Below are 27293 nucleotides of genomic sequence, written 5' to 3' on the forward strand. Positions count from 1 at the left end.
TGCATTGGAGAGCTGTCACTGTCACTGCATTGTCCCCTTCTCTCTCTCTCCAGTCGGCTCACAGCCTGTCAGCCCCCCATGATGAAACCCAGATCTCCACACTCCCTCTGGATGAGTTCAGCATCATTGAGGAGCAGCCAGACCCCCTCCCACAAAACCCCCATGCCAGCAGTCCTGCTGCTCCAGCTCCCAACCACGGCTCTGCCAATGAAGGATAAAACTGCCAAGACTCAAAGCCTCTTGTAGGAGTTACCAGAAACCAAACCCACGGCTGGTGATGTCTTTACGAGTTGTCAATCTCAGGTCAATTGAAGATTTCTACGGTCTGATTGTTATTTTTTTGTTTTGCTTTATTTTTATATATATATATAAATATATATATATATATATATGTATACAGCCTTTTGGAAACTCTGTGAAGTTTATCTTTCTGACCTCTCTTGAGCCTCTCAATGTGTTTCTTCCGATGATGGCTGTCTGGAGACTGGTCACGATGGATTTTCCCCACAGCTGCTATGTAACAGACTCCTTGGCAGAGTTTGGCAAACTCTTCAGTCTCTAACAGACTGGGGATACAGTGGAGCCCCCATCTCTTGGCATCCCAGACTTTTTCCTGATCAGCAGCTTTAGGACTACTTTTTGGATCTATTTTTTATTTCCAGAAGACTGGATTTGGAAAAATCCTTCTAACTTGACTCCAAAAATTGAGCCTAGGAAGGCTGTCTCTCCGTGGATTTGATGATTTTGTACACTTTTGCTATTTCTCAGGATACTTTTTTTGCTGATTGACTCTAAATAATATGAAAAAAAAAGGAAAAAAAAAAAAAAAGAGTGTGTGTGTGTCAAAGGATGCCTGAGGGCTACTGAAAGACTTGGACAGACAACCCGAGTGAACTCAGAACCTACCTCAACCGGAATGAATGTCTTCTGGGAAGCAGAAATACCTTCGTCTTCCTTCGTGTTCAAACAAACAAGTAGCATAGCACTTGGTCAGTACAAGCATGGTCCTACCTCAGCAGTCACGCTCTGTACCCGCCACCTTGGTGGCTTCCTTGTTGTCGTTCCCATGTAAAGCACTTCCAAACCTTTGAAAGCAATGTTCTACCTCAAGTGTGAGAGAAACTCATGTGTGCATGTGTGTGTGTGTGTGTGTGTCCTCCCCTCTCCCTCAATTCCTGCCTCTCCCACCCAGCCCCACATGAAGCACGATGCTTCACTGGTGTTATGAGCTTTACTTTTGGGGGCTCCAGTGTGATTTTGTGTGGCGGAGATTTGTGTTGTGGTTTTTTACTTTAAAGATTGTTGGGGCTGTCACAGATGAGCAGCATGTTGCCCTGTGGCTCCCTGGCACCGCTGCCTTCCAGGGCTGATTTGGGCACTGGTCCATCCTGTGTTTGAGGGGATGGGGTACACAGATTCCAGTGCTGGGGCTGGAGCACCCTTGTGCCGCATCAGTGTGCTGCTCCCCAGGGCTGATTCCCAGCAGGATGATCTACAGCACGTGCTGGCACAAGCAGCACAGAACACCCTTGGGAGGTGGGAACCTGGACATCATAGTCTTGTCCCAAAGCCCACCCTGCTATCAGGAGCACCCGTGGGGAAACCCCAATAGAGCACTTCCCCAATGGAGCACTTGAGATGCTACCGAGCTGCCCCCAGCTCCTCCAGCGCCATTCCAGCCACAGAACATCCAAAGGATGAGTGGAGCCAAAAAAGGCTCAGTTCCTTGGGAGGGACAAGGCAAGGAGGATGCTGGGGGCTGCCAGAGCTGCCCCTTCCCCATGCCCAGGGTGGGCAGAGGAGCTCCTGACACCAAAGAGAGGGTTTGTCCCCTCCAGAGATCAACCACCAACCTGACACTGTGGAGGTTGGGTTGTCCTGGCATGGTGCAGCCTTGTGAGCCAGTGTGTGACCGGCATCGCCCATGGGTGAGATGGGGGCACACATGGGGGACAGGGACACCAGGTGCCAGCTGGTGCCAGAGGGCAGCCCTTTCTCTGCTGTGTGAAGTGGTTAAATCCAGGCAAATGCAAAGGTTTGATCTCTTTGTGTAGGTGGTGGTAAATCAAACGTTGCTGTATTCGCAAGGACAGTGAACAGAATCAGGAAAGGAAATTAGTTTAAGTTTTTTAAAAGTATGAATTGTATTTTTTTAAATGGTACCAGTGGGAGAGTCCCTTGTGTTAAAAACACCCCCATCACCTGCCCAGCTGGCAATGGGGTGCAACCAATGGCTGTGTAAATAGTACAATACACAGGAGGCTGAGCAAATGCCTCTTCCCTGAGCTGAGTCCTGGTGCTGGGCAGGGTTACCTGGGAGCAGGACTGTCCTCATCCAGCTTGGCCCAAGAAGATGTAAAGGCACCAACCTCAAGAGCAAGGAGCTGTTCAGGCTCAGTGTTCCTAGCCCTCTTCCATTAAAATTCGTCCTCCTGTAGACATCATGCAGAACAGAAAAGATGCAAAGGGTTACATTTTGGCATTAACACCCCCAAACAGCCTTTCCCCACCCCACCAAAGAGGCTAAATGGGCTGTCAGACGATCCCTGCTCACACCTGGGATGCTGCACCTGGAGACAGCCTGGGGAGGGGCTGTGGGGGGACAGCGCTGTGTGAGACCAAGGGCACAGCCCACCCACCACAGGAGCCAGGGGATGCCGGGGTTAGGGCAAGGCAGGAGGGAGGAGAAGACACCAAACAGCTCAAGTTATAACCTCATATCAAAGACAACCTGATCCTCTCCTGCCATCCCGCTCCCACTCCAGCCCAGATTCTCTTTTTATTGTTTTTTTCATGTGTGTAACGCCGCCGTTCACATTGAATAAGTACCGTTGCCAAAGTGAACACAGAACCTAGAGTAGTGTTCAGCTCAGACTTCCTGGAGCTGTGAACATGCTATTAATTTAATATCATATTATTGTGATATTGTAATAGTAACAAGTATTTGTCACTACTTCCTTTTATTAAAGGGAAATTCTGTGCCATTTGACTAGTTGGAATACAATAGTATGTCAAGAATAGAGTTTTTTCTTTTGTTGTTTTTAATTATGCAGAAACATGGTGGCTTAAACCAATGCAGATTCTGTGTTGGTTTGAGATGGTTGAAGATGGATGTAAATCTTTAAAGACTTTTTTTTAGATGTTTAGCTTTTCCTCTTTTTTGGGGTTTCTTTTCTGCTCTTATCAATTCTATTGGGACCAAACACAGACAGTTGTGGCAGCTCAGTCCCTGAAGGGATGAGGCTGAAGTCTGGTGATCCATGAGGACCCTAAATTATCTAAGTGCACCAAACTGGGCAAAAAACCCACTCAGAATTACATATTGGCTTTGTGCCTCTGGCTGCCACTAAGCTGGAAAAGCGACACGAAACAGCCCCACTCGCTGTACTGCAGTGCTTGAACGGGGCTGGAGGCAAAACTGTCCCAACCCAAAACTTGGAAAAACATCACCTAGCAAATGTCTGGCCCTTAATCTGTGAAATGAGGAGGAAAAAAGAATTAAAACAAGAGCTTGTGTTTGCTTTCAGCATGGGGGACAGTCCGTCCTTCGTTCATCCAAACTGCTGCCCTGGTTTTGAAGGAATCTGACAGAATTTCATTCTGTGTTCAGTGCACAGTTGTACCTGGGTAGTCACGTTGTATTTGGGTGCATGTTGGACAGCAGGTCCCCGTGTGTGGCAGATGAGCTGTGCCACGGGAAAGGGGTCGAGGCATCATTTGATGTCCCCAGAGCAGAGGCTGAGGCAGCCAGACAGTCCCAGCGTGGTTCCCAGGGCCTTTCACCATCAGTGCCCACCTGCCAGCCAAGGGCAGCACTCCCTTCACACTCCTTTACACACCACAACATTTAAGGAACAGCTTGCCAGGTTTCTTATTACTTTTTTTTCCCCTCCCAACTTTTTCCTGTTGGGAGGAATCAGTTCTACCCAGAGATACAACCACTGGATGACAGGCAGGTGTTGGATCCAGTGCAAACTGCTGGAAACTGCCTGTGTTTGGGGTAGGAATCCGATCCTACAATATTTTTTAAATAATTACACTAATTCAACCTGTTGCCTTTTGTCAGCTGATCCCAAAAACCCTCTTATTTTCTGGCTGTGTGAGATGAAATTATAGGAAGGAATAAATATCCAAAAGCTGATTTTTTTTTTTTAATTTTATTTTTGGTAACCCATAATGGGCACAACCTATTCTTGAAGATCTCAAGTTAACCAGAGACGGCTGCTTCCTCAGGGATAGTATCCACATTATCCTTAGCTGAACAGGGAATAGTTTTATGCTGTGACAGGGTATTTTCACACTGTTGGATTCAGGTATTTATTTGTCTATCATTATCTTTCTTCTTCCTCGTTTTGTAAAGGGGCTGATACATTTAAGTGCTGGACCAGTTTGGGAATTTTAAATTATACCAAGGGACTGTAGGTTTTAAATTGGCAACAAGAGGAGAGAAGCTACAAAGTGTTGTTGCCTCTGGATAGTGAAGGGAAGAGTTTTGCTGCCTGTGGGGGTGTTCCTCTGGGATAACCATCCCATGGCATTTCAGGGGGGATCAGTGTGGTGTCTGAGCCCTCTCTGACAGCACTTAAGTCTGGGAAAATTGGTTAAAAAAAAGGAAATTAAAAGCTTATGAAAACAAAGGGGGGAGCTCCTCACTTCATCTGTGCAAACAGCGTGTGGAAATCCATCCGTCCCCGTGCACCGGAGCAGGCAGGTTACAGATCCCATCGAGCAACTTGATGCCGGCTCATTTATTTCCCTCGCCCGCCAAATTACAAAAGGGAAAGGAAAAGGAAGGTGCCTGGGCTGGAGCTGTGGGCAGGGAGATGGGGAGCAGAGAAGCAGCAGCACCCCCAGGTGAAAGCGCTGCTGGCACAGGGCCATGGCACTGACAGCCCTGGAACTCTGGGAATGAGGGAAAGGCTCCAGGCTCGCTCCAAGGGCAGAGCCTGGGCTTCGGCATCGCGTGGGAAGAAGGGACGGGGCTGGTGCGAAGCCCAGCGAGTCGGGGACAAGCCTGATTTCACGGGGCTTTGGATCAGGGTCTGACTTAAAAAGCAAAGAGGGATTTGTACTCTGATCCTATTTCCATCATTTCAACTTGCAATATCTTTACGTTTGTAAGAAAGTCATAATAAAACCAATGCTAAACCTTTGTCCCAGTCCTTTTTGGGAGTCAGCTGTTAGCAGTAATACTAAAAACCCAAATTGCAAAGCACTTTTCTACTGTTTATTTTCTACCTTTCTTACTTTGAACTGTCGTGATATTGAAATCCCACTGATCCCACGATTGTTAGCTCTGTATTAAAAAAATAATAATAAAACCCAGGTTTTTTGTAGTTTGCTCTGTTTAGATTTTAGCCTGTGGCTACTTGTACAAGGAAAATAAAACTAGAATAAATGAGCCTGTGTGGAGTTTTTTCTTGTCATATGCAGGGCTGTGGTGTGGGGATTGTTCAGAGCAACTTGGGGCATCACCACTTCAGTGGTGATGAATCTGGGTCCTCTCAAAAAGCATCTTCCAAAATTTAGCATTTAGGAGCTGAGGGTTTTTTTATTTTGATGCTTTGCTCATAAACTCCAGCCAAGCCATCAGCAGAGTCCTTCTGGAGCATGGGGGCTCTTTGGGAGCTGGGTGAGATGAGACCTCCAGGGTCACAGTGTGACACCTGTGCTTAGAAGTGCAAATCAGTTTCCAATTAATCTTGGCTCTTGCTCAGCTATTGCAGCAGCTGCTTTTCCCATTGCCTGCAGCGCTAGGTGAGGCTGGGGAGGCCCTGACACAACTGCCCAGAGAAGCTGTGGCTGCCCCATCCCTGAAATATCCAAGGTCAGGCTGGATGGGGCTTGGAGCACCCTGGGATAGAGGAAGTGTCCCTGCCCATGGCAGGAGGTGAGAACAGAATGATTATTAAGGTCCCTTCCAATCCAGACCATTCTGGGATTCTAAGCTGCATCCTTGCCCCAAAATGTGCTGTGAGCCACGAGCCACCCTCCTGCCACTGTCCTGTGTGCTGCTGCTGCTGCCCTCGATGCCAAAGGACAGGCAAATAGAGGCTGTGGGGAATGAAGGAGTGAGAGTGAGCCCAGCAGCTCAATAAGCAGGCGAGTGAAAAGTTGCTTCAAACAACTCCCCGAAGCTCTCGGAAGAGCTAAATTGCAGCATGGATTGTCTAAATATCTACTTCATAATAAATACCAGCATAAAAAAACCCTGATTTTATTTCCCAGTGGCAACGCAAGAGGTGAATAAAAAGATCAGAGTGGGCTCACTCAGGGGATTTTCATGTAAGTTCAGTGAAATCTGGTACTGCAGATAGCAGCTGCAGAGTCAAGGTATTGTACAGAGCTTGTGGCTTTCATTAAAAAGGACTTTCCTTGCCTTCATGGCAATAAAAAAAAGGTTTGACAATATTAATCTGAAGTCTTAGAAACTAAGGAAATAAAAAACCCCAAGCAATATGTTTAAATCACTTTGATTTTGGGCTGTTGGAAATATTAAGAGCCTTCAAAAAAACCCTACTTGAGTGCTCAAAACTCATCTTTAGCAGAATCAATCTCCTTTTGACCACGTGCATTCCAATTTCTGCTGGAAATGTCTCAAATCAACTTTTCAGCTACAGAAACACTAAAAAAAATTAAGTTGGGTGTTTTCACTCCAAACACCACATTCCTGCCTCAGATTTCACTGAAGATGTTACTGCTAATGTCCTAGTTATAACCCTGCCAACACAGGAGAATTTATAATATCCCATAAAGCCCTAACTATCAGAAAGGTCATTTTGGCATTAATACCACTCTGGCATCACCGCTTCATTTGCTGACACTTTTACAGAGCCACGCTTGATTCCAGCACGGCTGCTGTAAAACCTTTACAGCAATGGCCTAAGCCTCCAAATATCATCTTAAAAATCAAGAGCTGGAACATCTTCATCAGCAGGTGCAGGCAGCTTGGAAAGGGTCTGCTCTCCCTCAGTGTGGGGTTCCCAAAATCCAGGGTGAGCACCCAACCCCACTGCTCCAGGAGGGATTTATTCCTCAGCTCTCACCTCCAGCCCTGTTATTCCCAGCACCTTCAGACCCCACCAGTCCTCGCTGTCTTGGTTAAATTAAAAGTCTCCTAATTTCATGCAAAATTACCAACCCCTCGCCTTGCCCAGAAAGCCATTTCCTTAGCGCTAAAATAGCTAAATTAGTCTTGCTCGGCCTCGTAAAGGAGCTTGTCTTGTTTATTGAGCGATAAATATAAAGGTACAGTAACTAAATTCATCAGTCCCTAAACGCAGCCGTTGGGAATGGCCATTTCCACCATCCAATCTACAGCTGCATGAATATTTCAGAGTCCTTTTTCCCTTGGGTGCTCGCCTTATCTCTGGAGCCTGGATATTATTTTCTGCTTTTCAGCTTTTTGGATGTATTGGAGGAAATGTCATTATTTGGACCTGGGTGGATTACAGTTGACTTTCCTAAGCCAATTTATATTGGCAAGCTGCTGTTTTTAAAAACCCCTATAAATCACTCCCATGAATTTTAATAATATAACGTGGTTTCAAACATGCTCCCTTAATACGTGACACACCATTACAGCCAGCAATCGCTCCTCAGGTTGTGAACTCCGTTTTGCCGTCACCTTCAGCGAGCGCCGCGGGGGACGAGCGACGCCTCGGCCACAATCATGGAAATTCCCACTCCTGCCCCAAATTCCTTGTCATTGCAGTGATTGCAACTTAACAGTGAGACCTCGGAGAGGCTGGCACAGAAATCATGGGGGACTATTTGCTGATATTTCCCTAAATAAAGATACAAGATCCCCACCCAGAGTGCAGCCCCAGGCTGGGATTTGTGGCTCCAACTGGTCCATAACCTCCCACATGCCAGGAGACAAGGCTATGCCTCCTCATCACCTACGGGCTTATTCTGATGAGCTCTGTCTCCTTCTTGTGCAAATTATATTCATTTTCTTCTCATTCCCATTGCAACAACTCCATGGTGTCTGCCAGCTCTCAAGGGGTGTCTGTCAGTGGAGAGTGGTCTCCAGGCCAGAAGAGAAAGGGCTAAGAGGGATAAGGAATAAAAGCCAGAGCAAAGGAGAGACCTTGGGAGACCTTTGCTAAGGAACATCCGGGATCATATGGAGGAACTGATGATGGAGTCTGGTGTCCCACTGGTGGCACTGGTATGTCCCCACTGGAGAGCTGCTTGTTCACATTGCTCAGTGTTAGTTGCACAGAACCAAAACATAAGAATATTCCAACCCTGGAAGTGTTCCAGGCCAGCTTGGAGCAGCCTGGTCTAGTGGAAGGTGTCCCTGCCCACAGCAGGGGGTTGGAACTGGATGGTCTATAAGGTCTCTTCCAACCCAAACTAGTCTGTGATTCTGTGAATATAATAAGAACATCTACAAGAAAAAGGATCTGTAAGGGATGGACTATTTGCAGGCAGGGAAAAAAATAATGAGCCAGTCTGCTTTTTGGCTTCCAAAAGCAGTGAGGGCTTCCCAGCACAGGATGCAGCAGGATGGGGATAAAGGGGGTCCAAGGACCTCCTCAGACCTTGCCACTGCCTGCTCGGCTGCTGCCAGCACCACTGAGACCCAAAGCAATCCCTGGTTTAATATTCTTGGGAGAAAAAAATAAAAATCCCGTTTGTGCAGGGAGCAAACAGGCTTTTCAAAGGCTTTAGCTGTGATGATTTCCCCTGAAATGTTGTCACGTTCATCATTAATCTATTTTTTCCCTTTTCTGTAACTTAACCTGCGACAAGCCGACATTGTAAGTGCTTGATTTTCCAAGAATAAATTACAGTTTCATAAATGGTATTTTGCTTCACTGCTCAATTTGCAAGTGAAATGATGCCAATTGCTTTGTTCACAGGATTTTATCTAGCACAAACAATACCATCCTCGAGATTTATTTATTTTTTAACCCTCAAGTTATTTTCGGAGCCTATATAACAGAATACATGGAAAAGTACACGACAGCCCATATGTTTGGGCATTATCGACTAACCATGAGCAGATACAAGGGCCCACGTGCCTATAAAACATCGATCCAGGAATGAGATGTCACACACAGAGTGAGACACTGCCCAAAGAGAAAATAATCCCTTAGATCAAAAATATTTACAGTTGCCCCATGCTGGGCTAGAGTGCCCTGAGTGACTTTTTATATGCATGATTTATGATTTGGGCCTGGGAAATCAGCACACCCCAGCTTCTCCCAGGGACCACCAAGTTGCCTCATGGACCAACACATCCCCAGTGGGGTCTCCAGAACATGGAGTATCTCAGTCCTGTTGAAAATATGGGTTCACAACAGCTTAATATTTTTTTTTCTTATATGACAAAATTATGAGAAATAGGAATAAAATGCAAGCACCTTGGAGCTATTTATGTTTTTTAAATGCAGAGGAATTCTCCCTGCTGGGGATGCCAGCTCTGCCCAGGGACAGCCAAGCCACACAAGCTGGGACATGTCAGCATTAAACCCAGTAAAGCCTTTCATCAAGGGAAGGAGAAGAGAGAAAAAAAATCCCTGCATGGGAAATATTAATGTTACATAGTTTGGTTAACAGCCATGGCTTCTGCTAGGACTTTTTAAATCTGTGTTTTTAGGGGAGACCTTTGTAGAAAAGCCTTCATTTGGAAAAATTTGGTATAAGACAAAAAATGAATTGAAATAGTTGCATTAGGGATGGAAACCGGGTGTTTGAGGTGTTTATGCTCACTAAAAAAATGGGATGAATTTGTGGAGAGCCTGGATCTTCATCCTTTAACAGATCCACCCCACTGGAGCTGGCTGGCTCCTGGTTTTCCCGCAGTTGATAAATCATTTAACTAACACCACAGAACTCTGAATCTGCAGGTGATGTGGGCAGTAGAGGCAGAGTTTGCATTTCTAACAGAGAAACTGAGGCACAGAGAGAATATTTGTCTTCCCCTTCAGATACAAAAATGTGTTTGCTCTCATCCCTCCTCTGCTTCTCACCCCACTTCCCTCATCCCCCTGGATGAGACACTGGGAAAAGTTTTTGCTATTTCCTTGCAAATGGATGCTTCAAGACAGACCCAGACCTTCAGAGGCTCTGGCACTGAACAACGATGAATTTCTGGTAACAAACCACGTCACAAAACAGAATTGTCACCTTTTGGGCCACCCCAAGAGGCAACATGGAAATCCCAGTGAAATGAAACATTCTCAGCCAGAGAATGTGTGTCCCAGTGTCCCTGTTGAGGCCATCATTAGGTTGTTACAACATGGAAAACCAAAATAAAACCGAGTTTAAAAGAAGTGAGGGCTTGCCCACTGCAGGTACGGTGTGAACGTGTCCCTCCACGGCTCCCCCGCACACAGAGCTGCCGGCCATGCGCTGCGGGCTCCGGGGCTGGGCTGCTAATGGCTTTAAGCGGCGCTAATTGATCCGTGCAGTCACTGTAATTACGGAGCGGGATATGGTGGCAAAACACGGGCAGAGCATTAACTGCTGCGAAGGGAAAAACCCAAATCACGGGTGAATCGATCTTCAGGCAGCCGGCACTGACAGCCCCGGCCCTCAGCGCTGAGGATTTTCCAATGCGCTGAGCTTTTCTGCAGGAACGTGCTGATTTCAGGAATATTTGATGGCAAGAAGGGTGGCTGTTAGCTCTTTTAATCTATTTCTTTGCATTTTGCCTTTAAGCCCAGGCTGAGCCACTGCAGGTTTGCCCCTGCTGCACTGAGCAGCCCCTCATCCAAAGGTGCCCAACAGAAAGCACTGGGTATCTTTGCAATTAATTACCCTTAATGACAACCTCCAGCAGCATTAGTGCAGGGTGTTGTATGAGCCACCATGAAGAGCTGCTCTGTGCGTGCAACAGGGGCCCACTCCCATCCTTTTCCTAATGCAACTTATTGATTATTCTAATTAAAACATGTGTTAGTAGGTACTTCTGATGGTGAGGGGTTGTGTGGGGCTGAGGGGAGAGGGAGCAGCCCCCAGCTCCTGCCTGCAGACAGGGGCTCCCAGCAAGTGCCTGAGGATGGAAAGTGGAATGAACAGGGGAAGGAGAGAGGGTTTGGCCAGGGGACAGCGCTGGGAAGTGACAAGGTGTAGGAAGATGACATTGTTTTGCAGTAAGCTCCCAACCTTCGTTAATACTGCTGTCACAGCACTGACGGGCTGCGTTAATTAAAATGAATGGTACATGACAGAGCAATAATTCCATTATTTCTCCATGCTTGCACCTTCCTGTGTTTCATCCTCCAGGAGCAGGGGAGGGAGAGCAGGGGGCAGGGTGCCAGGGCCGGTGTCCCTGAGCAGCTGAAGGCCCCTGTCGTGCTGCCTCCTGTCAGGGACGTGGTGCCCACAGCAGCAAGGCGCTCACGGCTCCACGGCTGCCGGTCCCCTCCTCACCCTGCACCGCTGCCACAGCAAATCCCCGTCCCTGCAGCCGGGAGGGTGCACATGCCCCATCCACCCAGGGACACCCGAGAGCAAGGAGGGCCCTGGAGCCACAAAGAGCATCCAGTGCAGGGACAAACCCTTCCCTCCCACAGTCAGCAGCCACAAGCAACAGACACGCACGGACTGATGGTGAATCAAGGGTTTTGCTCAAATGCCTCTTCTTCAGAGACTGTTCTCCTGCCTCCCACACCTCTCCCTGCCTCTGTCCAACAGCATTCCCAAAAGACTAAACACCTTTGGTTTCCATGGCAGCCTGATTTTCAATGAGCATCCTTCAAGTCTTAACCGGAAAGAAAGTGTTTCATTAATGCATACAGGACACACTGGCATCTCCCCGGGGCGACAGTATCCTTCCCCCAAAACTAACACCTTCTGCCCATAGTTTGTTTTTTTATTTTAGTGGATTGATGGACTGATGGAGCCATGGGAAGGGGCTGGCCAGCTCTGCCACTGACTCACGGAGCTTGCCTAGAGAGGGACTTGGGCTGCTCTTGCTTGGAGAAAATTAAAGAAATAAAGTGATGCTGAGCATCGGGAGGTGGCACGTGGAGCTTCGCTCCAGAATGGCTGCCTCCCCTCCAACCCATTGCAGGGAGACATTGACACCTCCCCAGCTGTCCCCTTCTGAGCTGTCCCTGATACCAAACTTCTGCTTTTTGTTTGCCTATTTCCATCCAGACTCTGCTTCTGTCTCCTGTTAAACACAAGCTGGGCAGTTTGCACAATCACAATTTGCCATTTCTTTTGGGCCTAACCCCATTTAGTGGCTCTGTCAGGCAGATGGTGCCCAGAGCTGGAGAATAGGAAACTAAGGAACTAATGATTTGAAGCAGGGTACTCCAGTCCTGCAGGATGTCATAAGAAAGGGTCAAAGGACATTCCCTCCAGCCCAGGGGTGCCAGTGCAGGGCAAAGCGGGATGTGTTTACTACGTGATGTCCAAATAAAGTAACCCTTATGCAGAACAAGTGAAATGTTTTAGCAGAGGATGCCTGGGGGAGGATGTGGAGGATGCACTGAGGCAAAGCAACCCAACCTTCACTAGCCTGGAACCTTTCAAAGGTTTTTTAAGAGACCCCAGGTCACGGCACAGGCTCGGCCCTGGCGTTTCCCAGCGCACAGGATAATTGCTGTCCAGCCGTGACGTACCCTCTCGCTGACCCCGCCGGGGTCCCAGCCGCCCTCCAGGATCTGGCAAGGACAGATATACGGCAGGACCTCAGGGGGCTCCTAAAAGCAGGTCACACCAAAACAATACAGCTTTGTCAGAGGCACAGGGGGAGCGAAGGCGCAGTCAGCCCCGACTGCTGCCGCAGGATTTACTGCCCACAGATGGGATGGTGGTTGTGGATGATGCACCGAGCATCGCCCTGGGGCAGCCAGGGAAAAGAGAGCTGGGAAAGTGCCCCCACACTTGGTTTGCTTTCTGCTTTGTATGTGCAGCATCATCTTTGGCTGCAGCAAAGGCTGCTCTCTGGAGATCAGGATTTGGGAAGTCTCAGGGGGGTCCAATGCTTGGCTGACGTTCCCTGCTTGGCCTCATTCCCCCTCCAGCTGGGGTGTCCAGTTCCAGAGCTTGGAGAGCTGATCTGAGCTGCTGGGTTTGCCCCTAGCGAGGTTTATTCTGCTCTTACATCACCCTACCATGGGAAGAGCCTGCCCATGTGAACTAAGGCATCTCAGAGAGACCTGGACTCAGTCCTCCGTCCCTGAAAGGAAAGCAGGATGCTGCCATGCCAGAGCATGTATTTATCCATCATATTTACCCAAGGGCTTAGGAAGGAGCTAAAGGGACATGATAGAACCTGTCCATGCACCAAAGGGTGCTCAAAGAGCACCAAAGGTAAATGCAGACAAACGCTGCAAAGGATACAGTTGAGATAAAAGGTATTATTTCTTAGAATATCATCTAATAAAGTTAAATTAAGCATATAATAACTGTCGATCTTAGCACCTCCCTCTCAACTTCTTTTGAGAGGACACACTTCATTAAGACTCAAAATCTTCAGGCACACTAAAAGAAAACCCCACTCAATATATTTTGCCTTGCCCAGTGCTAATAAAGCCTTCTGCATTGCATGGGGCTTTTTAATAGAGAAAAGCAACTTTTCCTAATTCTTCTGCAGAATGAGGGTAGTTTTCACAGCCAAATTTCAGAGCAGCCCTGCAGTTCTTTGAGTATCCTTGCTACACCAGTCTGATGCATTTCCACAGCACAAGGCAGCCCATTGAGCCCTCACAGCAAAGCCTCTGGCACTTCCACGAGGCAGCTCTCTGCCAGGAGAGAAAACCCATTAGAGCTCCCAAGAGCAGATACACGTTGGAAGCCGGCAACATCATTAAATGAATATTCATAAATTATTTTGCTACATAAACAATATTAATATCACACCTTCCACCTTCAAAAGCCTATTGCAGGCAGGGACTCATTAAGACTCCAGCAAAGACCACTTGCAGACTTTCAGTTACATGGAAACTCAGAGACTTTATTAAACATGAGCAATATATTTATTTTAATAGAGTACAAAGCCTGGATTTGGCCACCCTAAAACACCACTCAGAGCACCGAATCTCCGAACAAGCCGATCAAACAAGGCTAATGTGTGCAATATATCTTGGGTGAGTAATATACAGCCACATTTCCTGCTCCATTTACCCAGTTTTAACTACACCTGACCTACTCTTATCCTAATAGAAAACGGCTGCTCTTCTCATTGCCCATCCTCCACACATGTTTTTCTGATAATGACCAAAACTAAATCACTTCCCTTTCTCCTAAGTGCTGGGCACCAGCTGTCTTGTGACATTTAACTACAACAAGTCCTTTTGCAGGACCTCCAGGTTAGTTCCTGGGGCCCTGGACCTCCGTTCCTGTGTCCTGTCTCCTGCCTCCATCCGGGCATCGGAAATGAGGCATTAGGTGAAGTGCTGGGTCCTGCATTGGGTTACAACAACCCCATGTGACATGACAGCTTGGGAAGAATGGCTGAAACGCTGCCTGGTGGGAAAGGAGCTGGGGGTGCTGGCTGACAGCAAACATGAGCCAGAGCGTGTCCAGCGGGCAAGAAGGCCAAAGGGACCTGGCCCATATCAGCAATAATGTGGCCAGCAGGACCAGGGCAGTGACTGCGCCCCTGTACTGGGCACTGCTGAGGCACCTCCGATCCTGGGGTCAGTTCTGGGCCCCTCACTCAAGGCAGACAGTGAGGACTGTGTTCAGAGAAGGAAACAGAGCTGGGGAAGGGCCTGGAGCGCCAGGAGCGGCTGAGGGAGCTGGGGGGGCTCAGTCTGGAGAAAAGGAGGCTCAGTTGTCCTCAATGATCTTAATGATCTTTTCCAACCTAATTGATTCCATGATATGATCCCAGCCCCATAGGATTTCCCTATTTTGCCACACCAAGGAGGCCTGTGAAGGAAAACCTGGAGGCTCTCTCAGCTCCTACTGGCACTCTCTTTGTGAGCCAAGGTCTCCCTGCAGCAGCGAGGATGCTGCTTGTCAGCAAGCACAATGCATCGGTTCATGCCTGGGTGAGAGGTTCCCCCAAACCTGTGAGCATCCCCTCACAGAGCAGGTTCAGCTTTGGAAAGGAGAAAAATCTGTTTCCAGCAGTGGTTTTGCCCCCCATGGTGCTTAGCTGAGAGTGATCCATCGAGGTGGATTTAAAGCTTCCTGAGCAGCATGTTTAAATGGCCAATTTGACCAGAAAATGTGCTTGATTCACAAGCGCTGGCTGTGTTTCTCCAGAGCTGAGAAATCACAGCCATATTTCATTATTGTTACTAATTGCTATAAAGTATTATGGGGAGGTGATGGCACAGGCAGAAAGAAATATAAACCCTTTGCAGTCTATTGAGCCCAGAGAACATTTCCCAAGCTTGCTTAGGGGTGCAGAAATCGGTGCTCGGTGCAAATAAATGAGCAAAAGCATTTTCCGAAGGAATTAGCGCATGGCACGAGCAAATTGCAGCAATTGTGTCTCTTCTTTCTAAGCACTGAATTGCCTCTATAATTCCCCATCATTTAGTTGCATAAATCTTGCACAAATAAACCAGCAATTTGCATATGCACAGAAAAGAAATTATAGAAACACAAGGAAAGATGTTATATTTTTCCTTCATAAGCTGGAAATAAATATGCATTGCTTACTGCCTAAGCTATGTTTGGCCCAGCTCAGAAATAAAAATTTAGGAAACCCTTTAATTTCAATAATAAATACGTATCAGAGGATGAAAAAAATATAATTTGTGGCATATGGAAGCCACAAGTTTCTGGGTTGTTGCATCATGAAGTGCGAGCTATGTATGCATGCAGAGGATGCAGCATGATCATAGATGGGAGAATCCTAGAATGGTTTGGGTTGGGAGGGACCTAAAGATCAGCTGGTTCCAACCACCTGCCATGGGCAGGGACATCTCCCACCAGACCAGGCTGCTCTAGACCATGGGTCACACCAATGTCTTCAAGACAGTGGCCAAGGGATGCTCACCAGAGCTGACAGAAGCTCTGCAGAGGGGTGAATGCAGCTGCCTCTGGTGCAGCTCAGTCAAGCACCTACTGAAATAAATGCAGAAGCTCTTGGGGAAGCAAATATCTCTTGAAGATGACACCTCCTTTATGCATCATCTTGATTTTCAGTCACAAAATGCTTATATTTGTTGTGACTTCTATGGAGGACTCTGAGGTTTCACTACCACAGAAACCCCAGGGTCAAGGCCAGAAGCAATTAAATTATATCTCTAAATTATTGAGCCATACCACACCATCTGGCTTTAGATCCACTCAGACCAAGGCACCAGTGGGCAGCAGGGGTAGGAGCAGCTCTGTTTGTCATGCTGGTGGAGGCTGCCCAGGGGAGCAAAAGAGCTGTTTCCGATTAACTCCCCGTGTGACTGATCTCATTCTGGAATAAGAGGGTGTTATTCCAAAACACCATAATCCTCTTCCAAATGACTTAATCACGTTTGGAATAATATGCTTTCCTTCCAAAACATTCATATAGGAAAAAAATCAGGGGTGAAAAAAAATCAATCAGAAACAGCCCTTTGTAATAACACCTTGCGCAGAAGAGTTCTCAGTGGGGACATGTGATACCATGCTGGTTTACAAAGATTTAATAAATCACCATTTGCAGTAATTCCTGCAGGCTGGGAGAACAGCATGACTGAGAGGCACACAGCATCTCCTCTTCCTCACTCCAAAGCTACAGAACTCCAAAATGATCCCACTATGCACTGGTGCCTCAGGCACTCACCCAGGTGTCTTGTGCTCCCTATGGACCATGTATGGCTGGAGCATTGCTGCAAACCCAGTGCTTGGGGATGGTCAGTCAGGCCAAGTTGGAAAGTAAAAGTAGGGGGAACAACCAGACTGTGTCCCAGGAGAAGGTGCCACCAACATCCACTGGCTCTCTGGCTCTCTCTGCTCTGCATCTCCCACACCACTGGGGCAGGAGGGCCCTTGTGTCAAGAAGGAGAAAGAAGCGGTGACTTAGATGAAAGCATGAGCTCTCACATCTTTCATCCATTAACTAATCACTCCTCCTGCACAGCACATGTGCCAATTCATCACAGGTGATCAATACCTTCCTTGAGGCCCCAGGATGATGAACGTCTCTGCTGATATTCAAACGACCTTGAGAGAACAGGGGCAGCTCCCTCAGGCACAGGTCAAAGAGCCAAGACTGAAGCATCATGTAAGATGATACATGGTCCCAAAATCTCTCTCTAAGGCACAGAGAAATGTTTTTGGCTAAAAAGCTTCTCTAGAACCACCAAGGAAAATTTTAAGTCATGCAGACGCTGGAAAATGACGCTGGACCAAGCAGACCTGGATTTTGTGTGCCAGGCCAGAGCAGAAGGCTGTGACAGCTGCCTGCAAAAGGGCAATGTGGTTCCTATCCTGTGCTCTTGCTCTGGGCTTACGGTCAGTTCACAGCATCTCTGTGTAGAATTAAGATGGACTCACAAGCTGGGCCCTCCATTCATCACGGAGACCAAGAGTTGATGTACTCCTGAGTGGCTCCTTTCTCAGGTGCAGTCCTTTGCTCAATCCCTAAGGCCATTACCTGTGTCAGGGTAAAGACCAAATCTCCCTCTCCAAATCACTGTTCACCTCACCAACCCAGCAGGTCCCAGGAGCTGACATCCTCCTGTGTGAAGAGCTACTGTCTTCAGCTACAGCTTTCCCCTCTGCCCACATCCAGCCATGCCAGCAGGAAAATAAACCCCAGTCCCACTCCATGTGCACTGCAAACCAGGGCTGCCCACGGACCACATACTACATGTAGGGTTTATTTTTCTCAGCAGAGGAGAAGAAAGATAACCATAGATAACTAAAGCAGCTTCTCACCTTCACAAACCTGAAAAGCAACCCCTTAAGACAGTTGTTTGTCCTGCAGAGCTCCACGTTTTGCCCCAGAAATAATTGAAAGAAATGCTGAGAACTGGCAAAGCTCCTACAGTAGTTGTTTGCGTGATTTAGGTTAAAAATAATTGCTGTCCAGGCTTATCTGCCTGACATAAGTAATTAGATCACAGAGTACTTATAAGCTGCCATTTCCTATGAGCATATTTTAACATGGCCTTTATCATTTGACCTTTATATCTGCAGAGGCTTCATCCGCTCCCTGCTGCTGTGATGGATTTATTTTTGAAGATTGGGCTCAGGCTTGCCAGTCCTCGGGCGAGGATGCAGCACAGGAGACAGATTACAGCCCCAGCAGCTTCTGCAGGGAGGAGGAGAGAGCCTCTCTTTATGTGGAGATGTGCCAGAGCCAGACCCTGCTGCAGCTCCACCAGAATTAATCTCCATGGTTAAATTTATTGTTTGCACCAAGAGAAAGGGAACAAGAGAAAGAGCACTAGAAAGGGTTGGGCAGTGTGGAACTGGGGGAACATGGAAACATAGCACTGAAAGGGAAGAGTTCTTATCATATGAGATATATTCATATATCTCATATATTAATGCTTTCAAAAAAAAAAATTCATACACTTTCCCCCCAGAAATGGAGAAGTGTGGTGATCCCCTCTTGTACATCCCAAAAGCAGGAGTGTGCTTCCTGGCTCATGGGTGAAGCAGCTCCCTGACTCTCAAAGCTCAGAGAAGGCCAAAAGCAAAGTGCTAAGAAGAAAAGGACACAAGAGAATAGATCACTGTCATTACTTTCAGTCACAAAGACAGCTACAGGGACACATTGATCCTATGCACAACAAAACCCACAGATATAGAGTAGGACTTGAGTCCTCCACAGCTGAGCAACTCTGAATAAATTTTAAAAAAACAAACAAATTAAGACAACATCAACTACTTTCTTTCCATTTATATAAAGTCTAGACTTGGGTAGGTTCTCTCTTCCCATCAGCATCCCTTGAGAAGCAACTTGACTTTGCTGGAGATGTCAGACTTGTAAAGAGATTTCATTTCTACTCCTCACCCATTTTTTTAATGAAATATAATTTCCTTTTAAAAGACAATTGCAAACTTCCCTCACAACTGGTGGATATGGTTTTCTTTTATTGTCCAAACTTCCTTAATGACACAAAGACCCTAAATTTGAGGGGATTCAGTGTTTGCAGAGCCTTTTAATATCTTAATGGATGGCAATCTTGTTCCTGTCTTCACACAGATAACGTGAGACACTGAGATCAGAGTTATTTTGGGAGAACACACAAAGAGGTTGCCTTCCTTAGGGGACCAGGCTGAAAACCCTGGAAGCTGCCAGTCAGGCACTCTTCCTGCTGAGTTTCAAATTATGAAGCAGAACAGTAACACTGAGCCTCACCTCCATCTGGCAATGGTGGGAGCTCTCCTATCCACATTCTCTAGCACTCCACACCTTTGGAGTAGGTGGAAAAGCCAGCGGGGCAGTTCATCCCTTGCCACTTGGTAGGACTTGACACAGATTGAAAAGATGCTGTACCACCCATTCAACCAGTGCTCCCTTCCCACCACATCTCGAGCAAGCCCCAGTCCATTTGCTGTGGTTTTCTGCTGATGGCAGAGGTGGATTGGAGCAGCTGAGAAGGACCATCAGTCCCATATAAAAACCAGGGCTGTTTCAGACCTGCTTTCAGAAGTACAGATGAGAACAGCTGCTGCAAACCAGAGCTGTTTCCCATCAGGTAGGCAAAGCCAAAGGTCTCTTCCACGTTCCACAGAAGTTTGTCTCATCTGTGAGTTTGTCTGTTTTAAGGGGAGGCAGAATATCTCTTAATAGGATTTCAGGACTGGTTTATCTACCAAGGACAAAATCCCACAATGAGACGACATCACTGAGAGATTATCCTGTGTTCTCTGAAGGAGAGAGCACAAGATTATCCTGAAATGAGGCTTGTTTCTGTTGAGGTAATGAGAGATAATTAGTAACCCCCTTTGCATAGCAGGGTGACCCAGAGAGCACTCCCAAAGTAGAAAACCAGCAGCATTTCCAAAGGGAAGAAATCCAAGGTCTGACATGGACTCAATCTGAAAGAAAAACTTCTGGAAAGGATCAGGGCAAGGCCATGAATTTATGAAGTAGTTGTTCGGCTGACTCTAATTTTTAAAGCATTATTATCCTTTTAGCAGGGCTGTCGGGTAGATGGAAGCCAGAGCCAGTGTGATGAAGAGCAGCTGAGTAGCGATTTGCAGCAATTCCTCCTGCCTTCCACACTTTTCTTCTGCAGAGCAGCAAGCCAAATTGCTTGTAACCAGCTTATTGCAGCCTGAAATGCTGCAAAAAGGGAAATTTCTGGGCTGGTGGTGTAAGGAATGAAGAGGGAGAATGAAAAAGGAAGAGAAACACCAATGGCAGGTCCTGAGATCGACTGGCATTCCAAAGCCCCAAGCCAGACAGGTGTTGGAAACATTTACTTTGAGATCTTGGAGATTCTTTCTAGACTGACCCAAACAGGGCAAACCAAAGAGTCGTTTCTGCAGATTTAAAAGCATTTTGTGTGCCCTTGCAGCAAATCCTCATCTTGCTCACAGCTGTATCATCTGCATTTCTCCAACAAAAGCATCCCTGTTGGATGCAGCACCCCTCTAACCTTCCAGGTGCTCAAAAGCCACCGTTTAAGTAATGCAATCAAAACAATCCAGCTAAAAGCCTTTCTTCTGGCCTAGACTGACATGAACTGTTCCTAATAAAGCTAAAGCTCAGTGGGACAACTAATGGGTGCTTATTAGTACAGGCAATGGACTATTCATTCACCCATATAGAGAAACTAATGGGGATTGATGGCCAAAATACAGGATCAGGATTTACCTCTATATAAACAGCTGATAGGCTGATGATCTGATTAATCTTAGGTATCAATGGGGAAAGTTCATACCTGGCTACTAAAGAGATAAACAAAATATGTGAAAAATAGCATCACTGGGTCCCTGGGAAGGTGTCATATTATTGCTGGTATTAGGTGAGATTCCAGAGACATCCACCTTTCCAAACAGCACGGGCCTGGGAGCAAGTTAGAGATGGTGTAACCCAGACAATGCAAGAAAGCAGCTGGAAAAACCTCTGGATGCACCTTCACACTCAGAAAGAGTAGGCTTAGATTAGATATTAGAAAGAAATTTTACCCTGTGAGGGTGGGAAGGCACCAGCCCAGAGAAGTTGTGGATGCCCCATCCCTGGAAGTGTTTAAGGCCAAGCTGGAGGGAGCTCTGAGCAATCTGTTCTAGAGGAAAGTGTCCCTGCCCATGGCAGGGGAGTTGGAATTAGGTGATCATTAAAGTCCCCTTCATTAAAGCCCAAACCATTCACTGGTCCTCTTTTTTTTAAAACCACCTTGGATACAATCCTACCTTTTTCCTGATTAATCTCCTCCCTTCAGCAAACACTTCCCAAGATTTTTCTAAAACCCAGGATTTTTATACCTTTGCCCTAGAGCTGGTGGAGGAAAGGTGTGATTTGCTGAGCTGAGGGAAGGGCATGGTCCCCTCTGGGGCTTCTAAGTCACTTTTCCCTGCAGCAAAGCATTCCCTGATTTCCATCCTCACATTTCCTTCCCTTTGAAAGGCCTCTGACCGGATCACAGATGGCAATTCCTATGTGACAGATCCTAATGTCATTATTGATGACAAACCAGATGTCCAAGGAGACATAATGCTCCTTTTAATCCAAAATTCATCAAGAGCCTCACCTTTGTAGTTTAGGGTGAGTGCAAAGGTATCTTCATTGGAAGGGGCTGGGGCCACACATTTTTTGTCCCCGTGCCTCAGTTTTCCTTTGCACAGCATGGCTGGAAGTGACTAAACCAGACACCAAAGGCATCCTGTTCTCAATAACAGCATCATTAAAATGCTACAAAAATCTCTCTTGAACTTTACAAGGGCCTGGGAAGGGACATGCTGGATCTGACAGAGTGTATTATGAACCTCAAGCCATTACAACATGCTGCTCCTGCTCCTTGCTGCATTTCAGGTAAAATAATTCTTAGTCAGAAAGAAAGAATTCCTAGTTTGGGTTATGGAGCAATCCAAACACCTAATGTATCAGTTTGTTCCCTGCCAAATAGGAAACAGCTAAATATTATATATTTTTCCATAGATTAAGTATTGTATAGCAGTCCTGTTATAAACCACTGGATTAAAGGGAATGGCATGGGACCAGCATAAGCAGGAGATGCAGTGTGGACCACAGGTAGTTAGCAGCAGGTAAAACACCACAGGTGACTTGTTCCCACTTACATTTTAAAACAAGAGCTCTTGTGCTCATTATCTCTCTTGGAGACAGGGGAAAAAATCCCAACAGCCTTTGTGGCAGTGAAGACAAAGCTTTGCTCAGTAGGAGATGTTCTATACAGCATAATGTATGCCGGGAGCAATCCCGGTGTTTTATGGGCCCGCTTAGTGTGAAGTGCAAAACAGGCTTGGGGCTGAGGCTGCATTATTCATGGGGGACCTTAAATATTTCAGTGTGAGGCTGAGGTAGGGAACAACATAACAATAGTGTATTGTCCCCTTTCTTCCCCTAAAATCATTGTTTGTGTTAAAGAAGGCAAGCAGGGAATCTTTCCCTTTCAGTCTAATGCCATGCACTGACACATCCCAGGGAAAAGCAGGGTAGCAGTGAGGCAAACCCCCCAAGGGAGGGGGAATTGTCCTGTTGTCTCCGAGCTCCCAAGGAAATATCAGTTCTGTCTTTAGAAAAGGAACAACTCAGTGCTGGACATATATTTTTGGAGATGATTCACCAGTTCTGTGCGTGAAGGGACACATCAGCAGGTGGGTGTGCAGACAAAGAAAGTTTCTGGCAGGTTTTCCCCTTCGAAGCAGCAGAATTATTTCCATGCTGCTCTCCTGTGTATGACTTGCTTGATCAGAAGCAATGGCTGGTTTGCAGCAGGGCGGGGGAATAACCCGAAATGGCAATGTCTGGGGTAATGCGGTCAGAGCAGTGGAGGGCAGAGGCAGGTGAGGAGGCAGAGCTGCCTCTGTGCAGATCCGCTGCTGCCATCAGCCGGCAGCTGCAATCCAGCACAGGGCCCCTGCCTGGGACAAGAGCTAAGGCAGGCACAGCACACACCTCTCATACCAAGCCCCTCCTTGGCTGTTTTCACGGAGAAGAGGCATCCTCAGCTCAAAAAAGAGCAACGCAGCAGATGGGATGCTCAGCACAGGGGAAAGCTGGACCTCTCCAGGCAAAATTTGCCTTTAAATGCTGCTTTATCCTCTCCAAAGCCACGGAGGTGAGAGTCACAGGAGCTTAAGGATAAGCCTTGCTGTGTCCTAGGCTGGTTATTTTGGAACTCTACAGAAGTCAGATCACGCTGGCAGCTCCTCATGGCAGCACAAATTCACCAGTGCTGAATTTGGACCAGAGCTTCAGGGTCCAGTTCTCTTGCAGACAGCCTGGGTCTTGCTACTTATCCCTATAGATCTAGTCTCTTGTTGACTCTTGAGCAGAGTGAGCTTTGGCCAAACTTCAGATAACCAGTTATTTCAGATAACATGATTCTGGCCAGCGCTACATGAGATTCCAGACCTTTCTCACTTCTGTTTCCCTTCCTGCGAAGATAAATCTTGGCAGCTGTCTCTCGCACGAGATAAAACAGAACCAGCTCCCCACATCTGACACAGCTGAAGTGCAATAAAATCCCTGTTTCTGCTCCTTTTGGAACCATCAGAAAGAAATTCAAGTGACTTCCCCGACAGTGAGAAATCCTGGTATTTCAGTTTTGATGTTTAAACTCATCCATATTCCTTCTCAGATTAGATCAAGGTTCACAGCCAGAAATTCACATTCCATAGCCACAAAACCTTACACTAGTCCACTTTGTTTATTTGTGACCTGTTACACGTGCTGTGCTATCTACATGGAGTAATTTGCATCCTGTTCCTTCCAAAACAAAGCTGCACAACTCTTCCTTTGAAACCAGCCCTCCAAAGGTGGGGAGACATAGGGCTCAAATATTTCTGAGGAAACAGCCCTTTATTTGCAAGGAGATGTTGCTGCCTCCAGCACAACTGCTGCACATGGACAGGTCTCTTACTTCGAGGCTGATGTGACCACCTTGCAGACTTCCCTTTTGTTTAGATTACCTGATAATTACCAGGCACAGCTGTTGGGTTTTTTTGGGGTTTTTTTTAAGGAGATAGAGAACACAGAGATTGGTGTTGAAGACTGGGCACAACCTGCACACAACCCATGCCAGACCACTCAGCTTTCTCCAGCAAGAACATTCCTGAGAGCCAAATCCTGATGGAACCCTTGCACTCCCCTGGGTATTCCCATATCATTTATCTCCTTAGCAAAGCTGCAAAGCTCTCATTTGGGATGTGGGGAAGAGGCCACAGGTCCCCCCTTTGCTGCAGGGGTGTCCCTGCAGACCCACACACCCCCTGTGCCATGACAAAGGTGCAGCACAGACACTGGGGGTGCTGCCAGCCCAGCTCCTGCCAGAACTGACCCAGAGCCCCACTCCTGAGCTGGCTTGGATTGGAGTGCATGACCCAGAGGTGAACTGCTCTATATCCCATATCCAGTCTCCCACTGAGTTTATTTTCTGGTGTGGCAGATCAAAGACTGCTGAAAGGAGAAAATCTATCAAAGGCTCAGCACCCCAACATAGATCCAGCTCGCTTTTATGTTTACTTTCAACAAGCATACTCCTTCCTATTGTTCAGCAATTGCTTTAAAATGGACAATTATCAGATTTCCCTATTAATGGGAAAAGTCAGGCAATCATAAATCTTAAAACATGCTACTATCTGCAAACTGCACGTCACACATTATGGAAAAACCAATCTGTGGAGGAAAGCTATTACCGAGTGACCATGTCTGGGCTCAGCAGCTGGTTTTAATTTCAGCAGAGGATCCCCTCTGCTTCCCAGCATCCAGCAGCACTGCTCTCCCCACTGCTTCCCTGTAAGCCCTGCAAAACCACAGTGTTGGCCTCACACTACAGCAATTCAGTGCTGCAATCAGCAAGGAGAATTCTGCATCTTAGACAACTGCCAGCCTCTCACTGCATCCACCTTGTTTCTCATCCCATCCAAGAATGGATTGGGTTGGAAAGGACCTTAAATATCACCCTGTTCCACTCCACTGCCACGGACAGGAACACCTTCCAATAGACCAGGCTGCATCCAGTGTGTTTAGAAGAAGTGAAAAGTTCTTTTACTTCCCCTATACAACGACCTACACAAGGCTGAACCTGGTGACACACTGCCTTTCATGTCCTGGTACCTCTCATATGGCACAGAGAGCAAAAGAATGGACCAAAAGATACAGGTTGGTCTTCTGGATAAAGCAGCAGAGTGTCATTCAGGAATTCCCAGGTGGCATTCTGGCCCTCTCCATCAAAAAGGGCTGGAATCTAAAGCAGCCTCGAGGACAAACCTTTGTTCTGCTACGGTTTACAAGTGGCTTTGGATAAATTCCTTAACCACCCTCAGTTCCCATTCCCTGTGCTAACTGGGATACTCATGCCCAGTTTACAGGGATGTCTCATGAATTATCTGGTATTTGGGAAGCTCTTAAATCCATGTAATTCACATGTAACAATGAAATGTGATCCTGCTTTTAGATCAGAACAACAATAATTCAGAACTGAGCACATTTTGTTTAGATTTTCCTAAGACTGAATTCATTGAGACAAGTGACAAAGAAATATGATTCACCATATTCATCACTACTTCCAAAATGGTTTACTTTAATCTGAGCAATTGGAAAAACGTTAAAGGCAAAACTGCTTTACCCAGCTGACTTTAAAAGGTTGTTTCATTCCACATTTCTGTTTTCAATAAACATCCCAGGATAAAAACATCCCCTGCAGCAGATCTATGCAAAGGACAAAAAGGCGTTAAATCCAAAGTGGGGGCGGGTGGAAGAGATAAATAGTTTACTGCTATTATCTTTACCATATGTTCTATTCCAAGTGGATACACATAAACAGCATGCAATCTTCAAGCTCAGCTTTAGACTCTTTGAAGTGACCTGACCATACTACTGATTTATTTCAAACTAACCTTTCTCTTTGAACCTTAGGTCAAGGTTAATTCCATAATAAAACATACCTTATACAGCTGGCTGTTCCAGTGGTGCTAGCAAGGAACGAGGCCCTCAGTCATAAGCATTTGTTTCACTGAGTGTGGTATTGTATTTCTATTTTCCCTTCCCTGTATTAATTTCCTTCACAGACCCTAGTTAAGGGGAAAAAAAAACCTCTTTTCCGGTCCATGAGATCAATTTTAAACACACTGGAATTAAATGAAGACATTTAAGCCACATTTCTTTGCTGAAATGCATCCGCCAACACCAGAAACTATTTTTATTACAGTCTATGTTTAATAATCAGATCTTCAATTTCATAAGAAGCCACACAGCCACGTTATTCAAACTCCTGCACTGGCAACGACCCTTTCAGTATCTTTTACAAAACCATCTCTGCACTGAATCACAGCAAATCACCAAGGATAGCTTTTTTATCTAGGAAAATAAAGTGGGAAAAAATAAACACGTTTCAAGGGTCCTTTTCAAAAAAAAACCAAAGGAGAGCTCCTTGCCAGTGCCCCAGCCAGTCTTGCCTGCCTGTAGGTATAGAAGCATGCCAAGCAGGGGAGCAAAGGTGTGGGAGAAAGCCTGGAATGTGGGATGCAGCCACTAAGAAACGCTGAGGGGCACAACACATTGCTCAAGCATTGCTCCTCAGGTTTTTTCCAGAGGACTGGAAAGATGCTTTTCAATTTCAGTCTCCAGCCCATGGCACACACTCACAGCAGTTAATTAAAAAGCAGCAACAGCGGAGCTAAACCAGCAGCTGTTCCACAGTTCTCTCAACTCCAGTGCCTCTTGGAGCTATTGGGAGAGGGATGAGTAGAAACCTTTGCTTGGGTTTGGAGTTTCTGCAAGGCACAGGCTAGAAAATCATATCTGCTGTAGCTAACCCTGAGGGGAACTGTGCTTCCCCTCCAAAGGAATGATGATGTTATCCAAGCTTATCCTCCCACATTTTGCAGGCCTGAGTCTACAGTAGTTGATGTTCAGGATCACCAGCACACCAAGGCACAATTTCCCTACAACAGCCCCAAAAGTTTTCAGCACTTCACCTCTGGCTTAGGAACAGCTCTGTAAAACAGGGTTTAGCCCCATATTCAATGAGTTTGAGCAGGCAGCACTCTCAGGCAGCATCGATACAGCAAACTTGTTATCTCATCAGTATCTGTCACTGGGAATGCAGCTGAGCCTGCTGTAATGGGAGCCCCATCCATTTGGAATCCCAAAGGTAGGCATCGGTTTTGGATCAATGCTCTCACAATCTCCATTAACCATTAAAGTGCCAGTGACATTTTAGATCTATTTTGGGTTCATTTTTTAAACCATAACAAGGTCACAGAAGGTCTTTCACTGCATTTTGACTCTCTTAGAGTAA

At 46.6% G+C, this 27293-nt stretch overlaps 1 protein-coding gene and 1 long non-coding RNA gene across 3 annotated transcripts in view; one reads left to right on the plus strand and one right to left on the minus strand.

Moving 5' to 3' along the window:
* The window catches only part of IGDCC3 (immunoglobulin superfamily DCC subclass member 3), a 100220-nt gene extending 94819 nt beyond the window's left edge, over window positions 1–5401 (plus strand). The window contains exon 14 of the mRNA XM_074549155.1: window positions 54–5401. Coding sequence (XP_074405256.1) covers window positions 54–218 — 165 coding nt within the window. The 3' untranslated portion in view covers window positions 219–5401. The remainder of the gene's footprint in view (window positions 1–53) is intronic.
* LOC113458788 (uncharacterized) overlaps window positions 1–27293 on the minus strand; it is a 68727-nt gene that overhangs the window by 38230 nt on the left and 3204 nt on the right. For both annotated transcript variants that reach the window (XR_012582076.1, XR_012582075.1), the window contains exon 3: window positions 2314–2432. This is a non-coding gene — a long non-coding RNA (uncharacterized LOC113458788). The remainder of the gene's footprint in view (window positions 1–2313; window positions 2433–27293) is intronic.

This window comes from Zonotrichia albicollis, chromosome 11 (genome assembly GCF_047830755.1).
Source record: "Zonotrichia albicollis isolate bZonAlb1 chromosome 11, bZonAlb1.hap1, whole genome shotgun sequence".
NCBI lineage: Eukaryota > Metazoa > Chordata > Aves > Passeriformes > Passerellidae > Zonotrichia > Zonotrichia albicollis.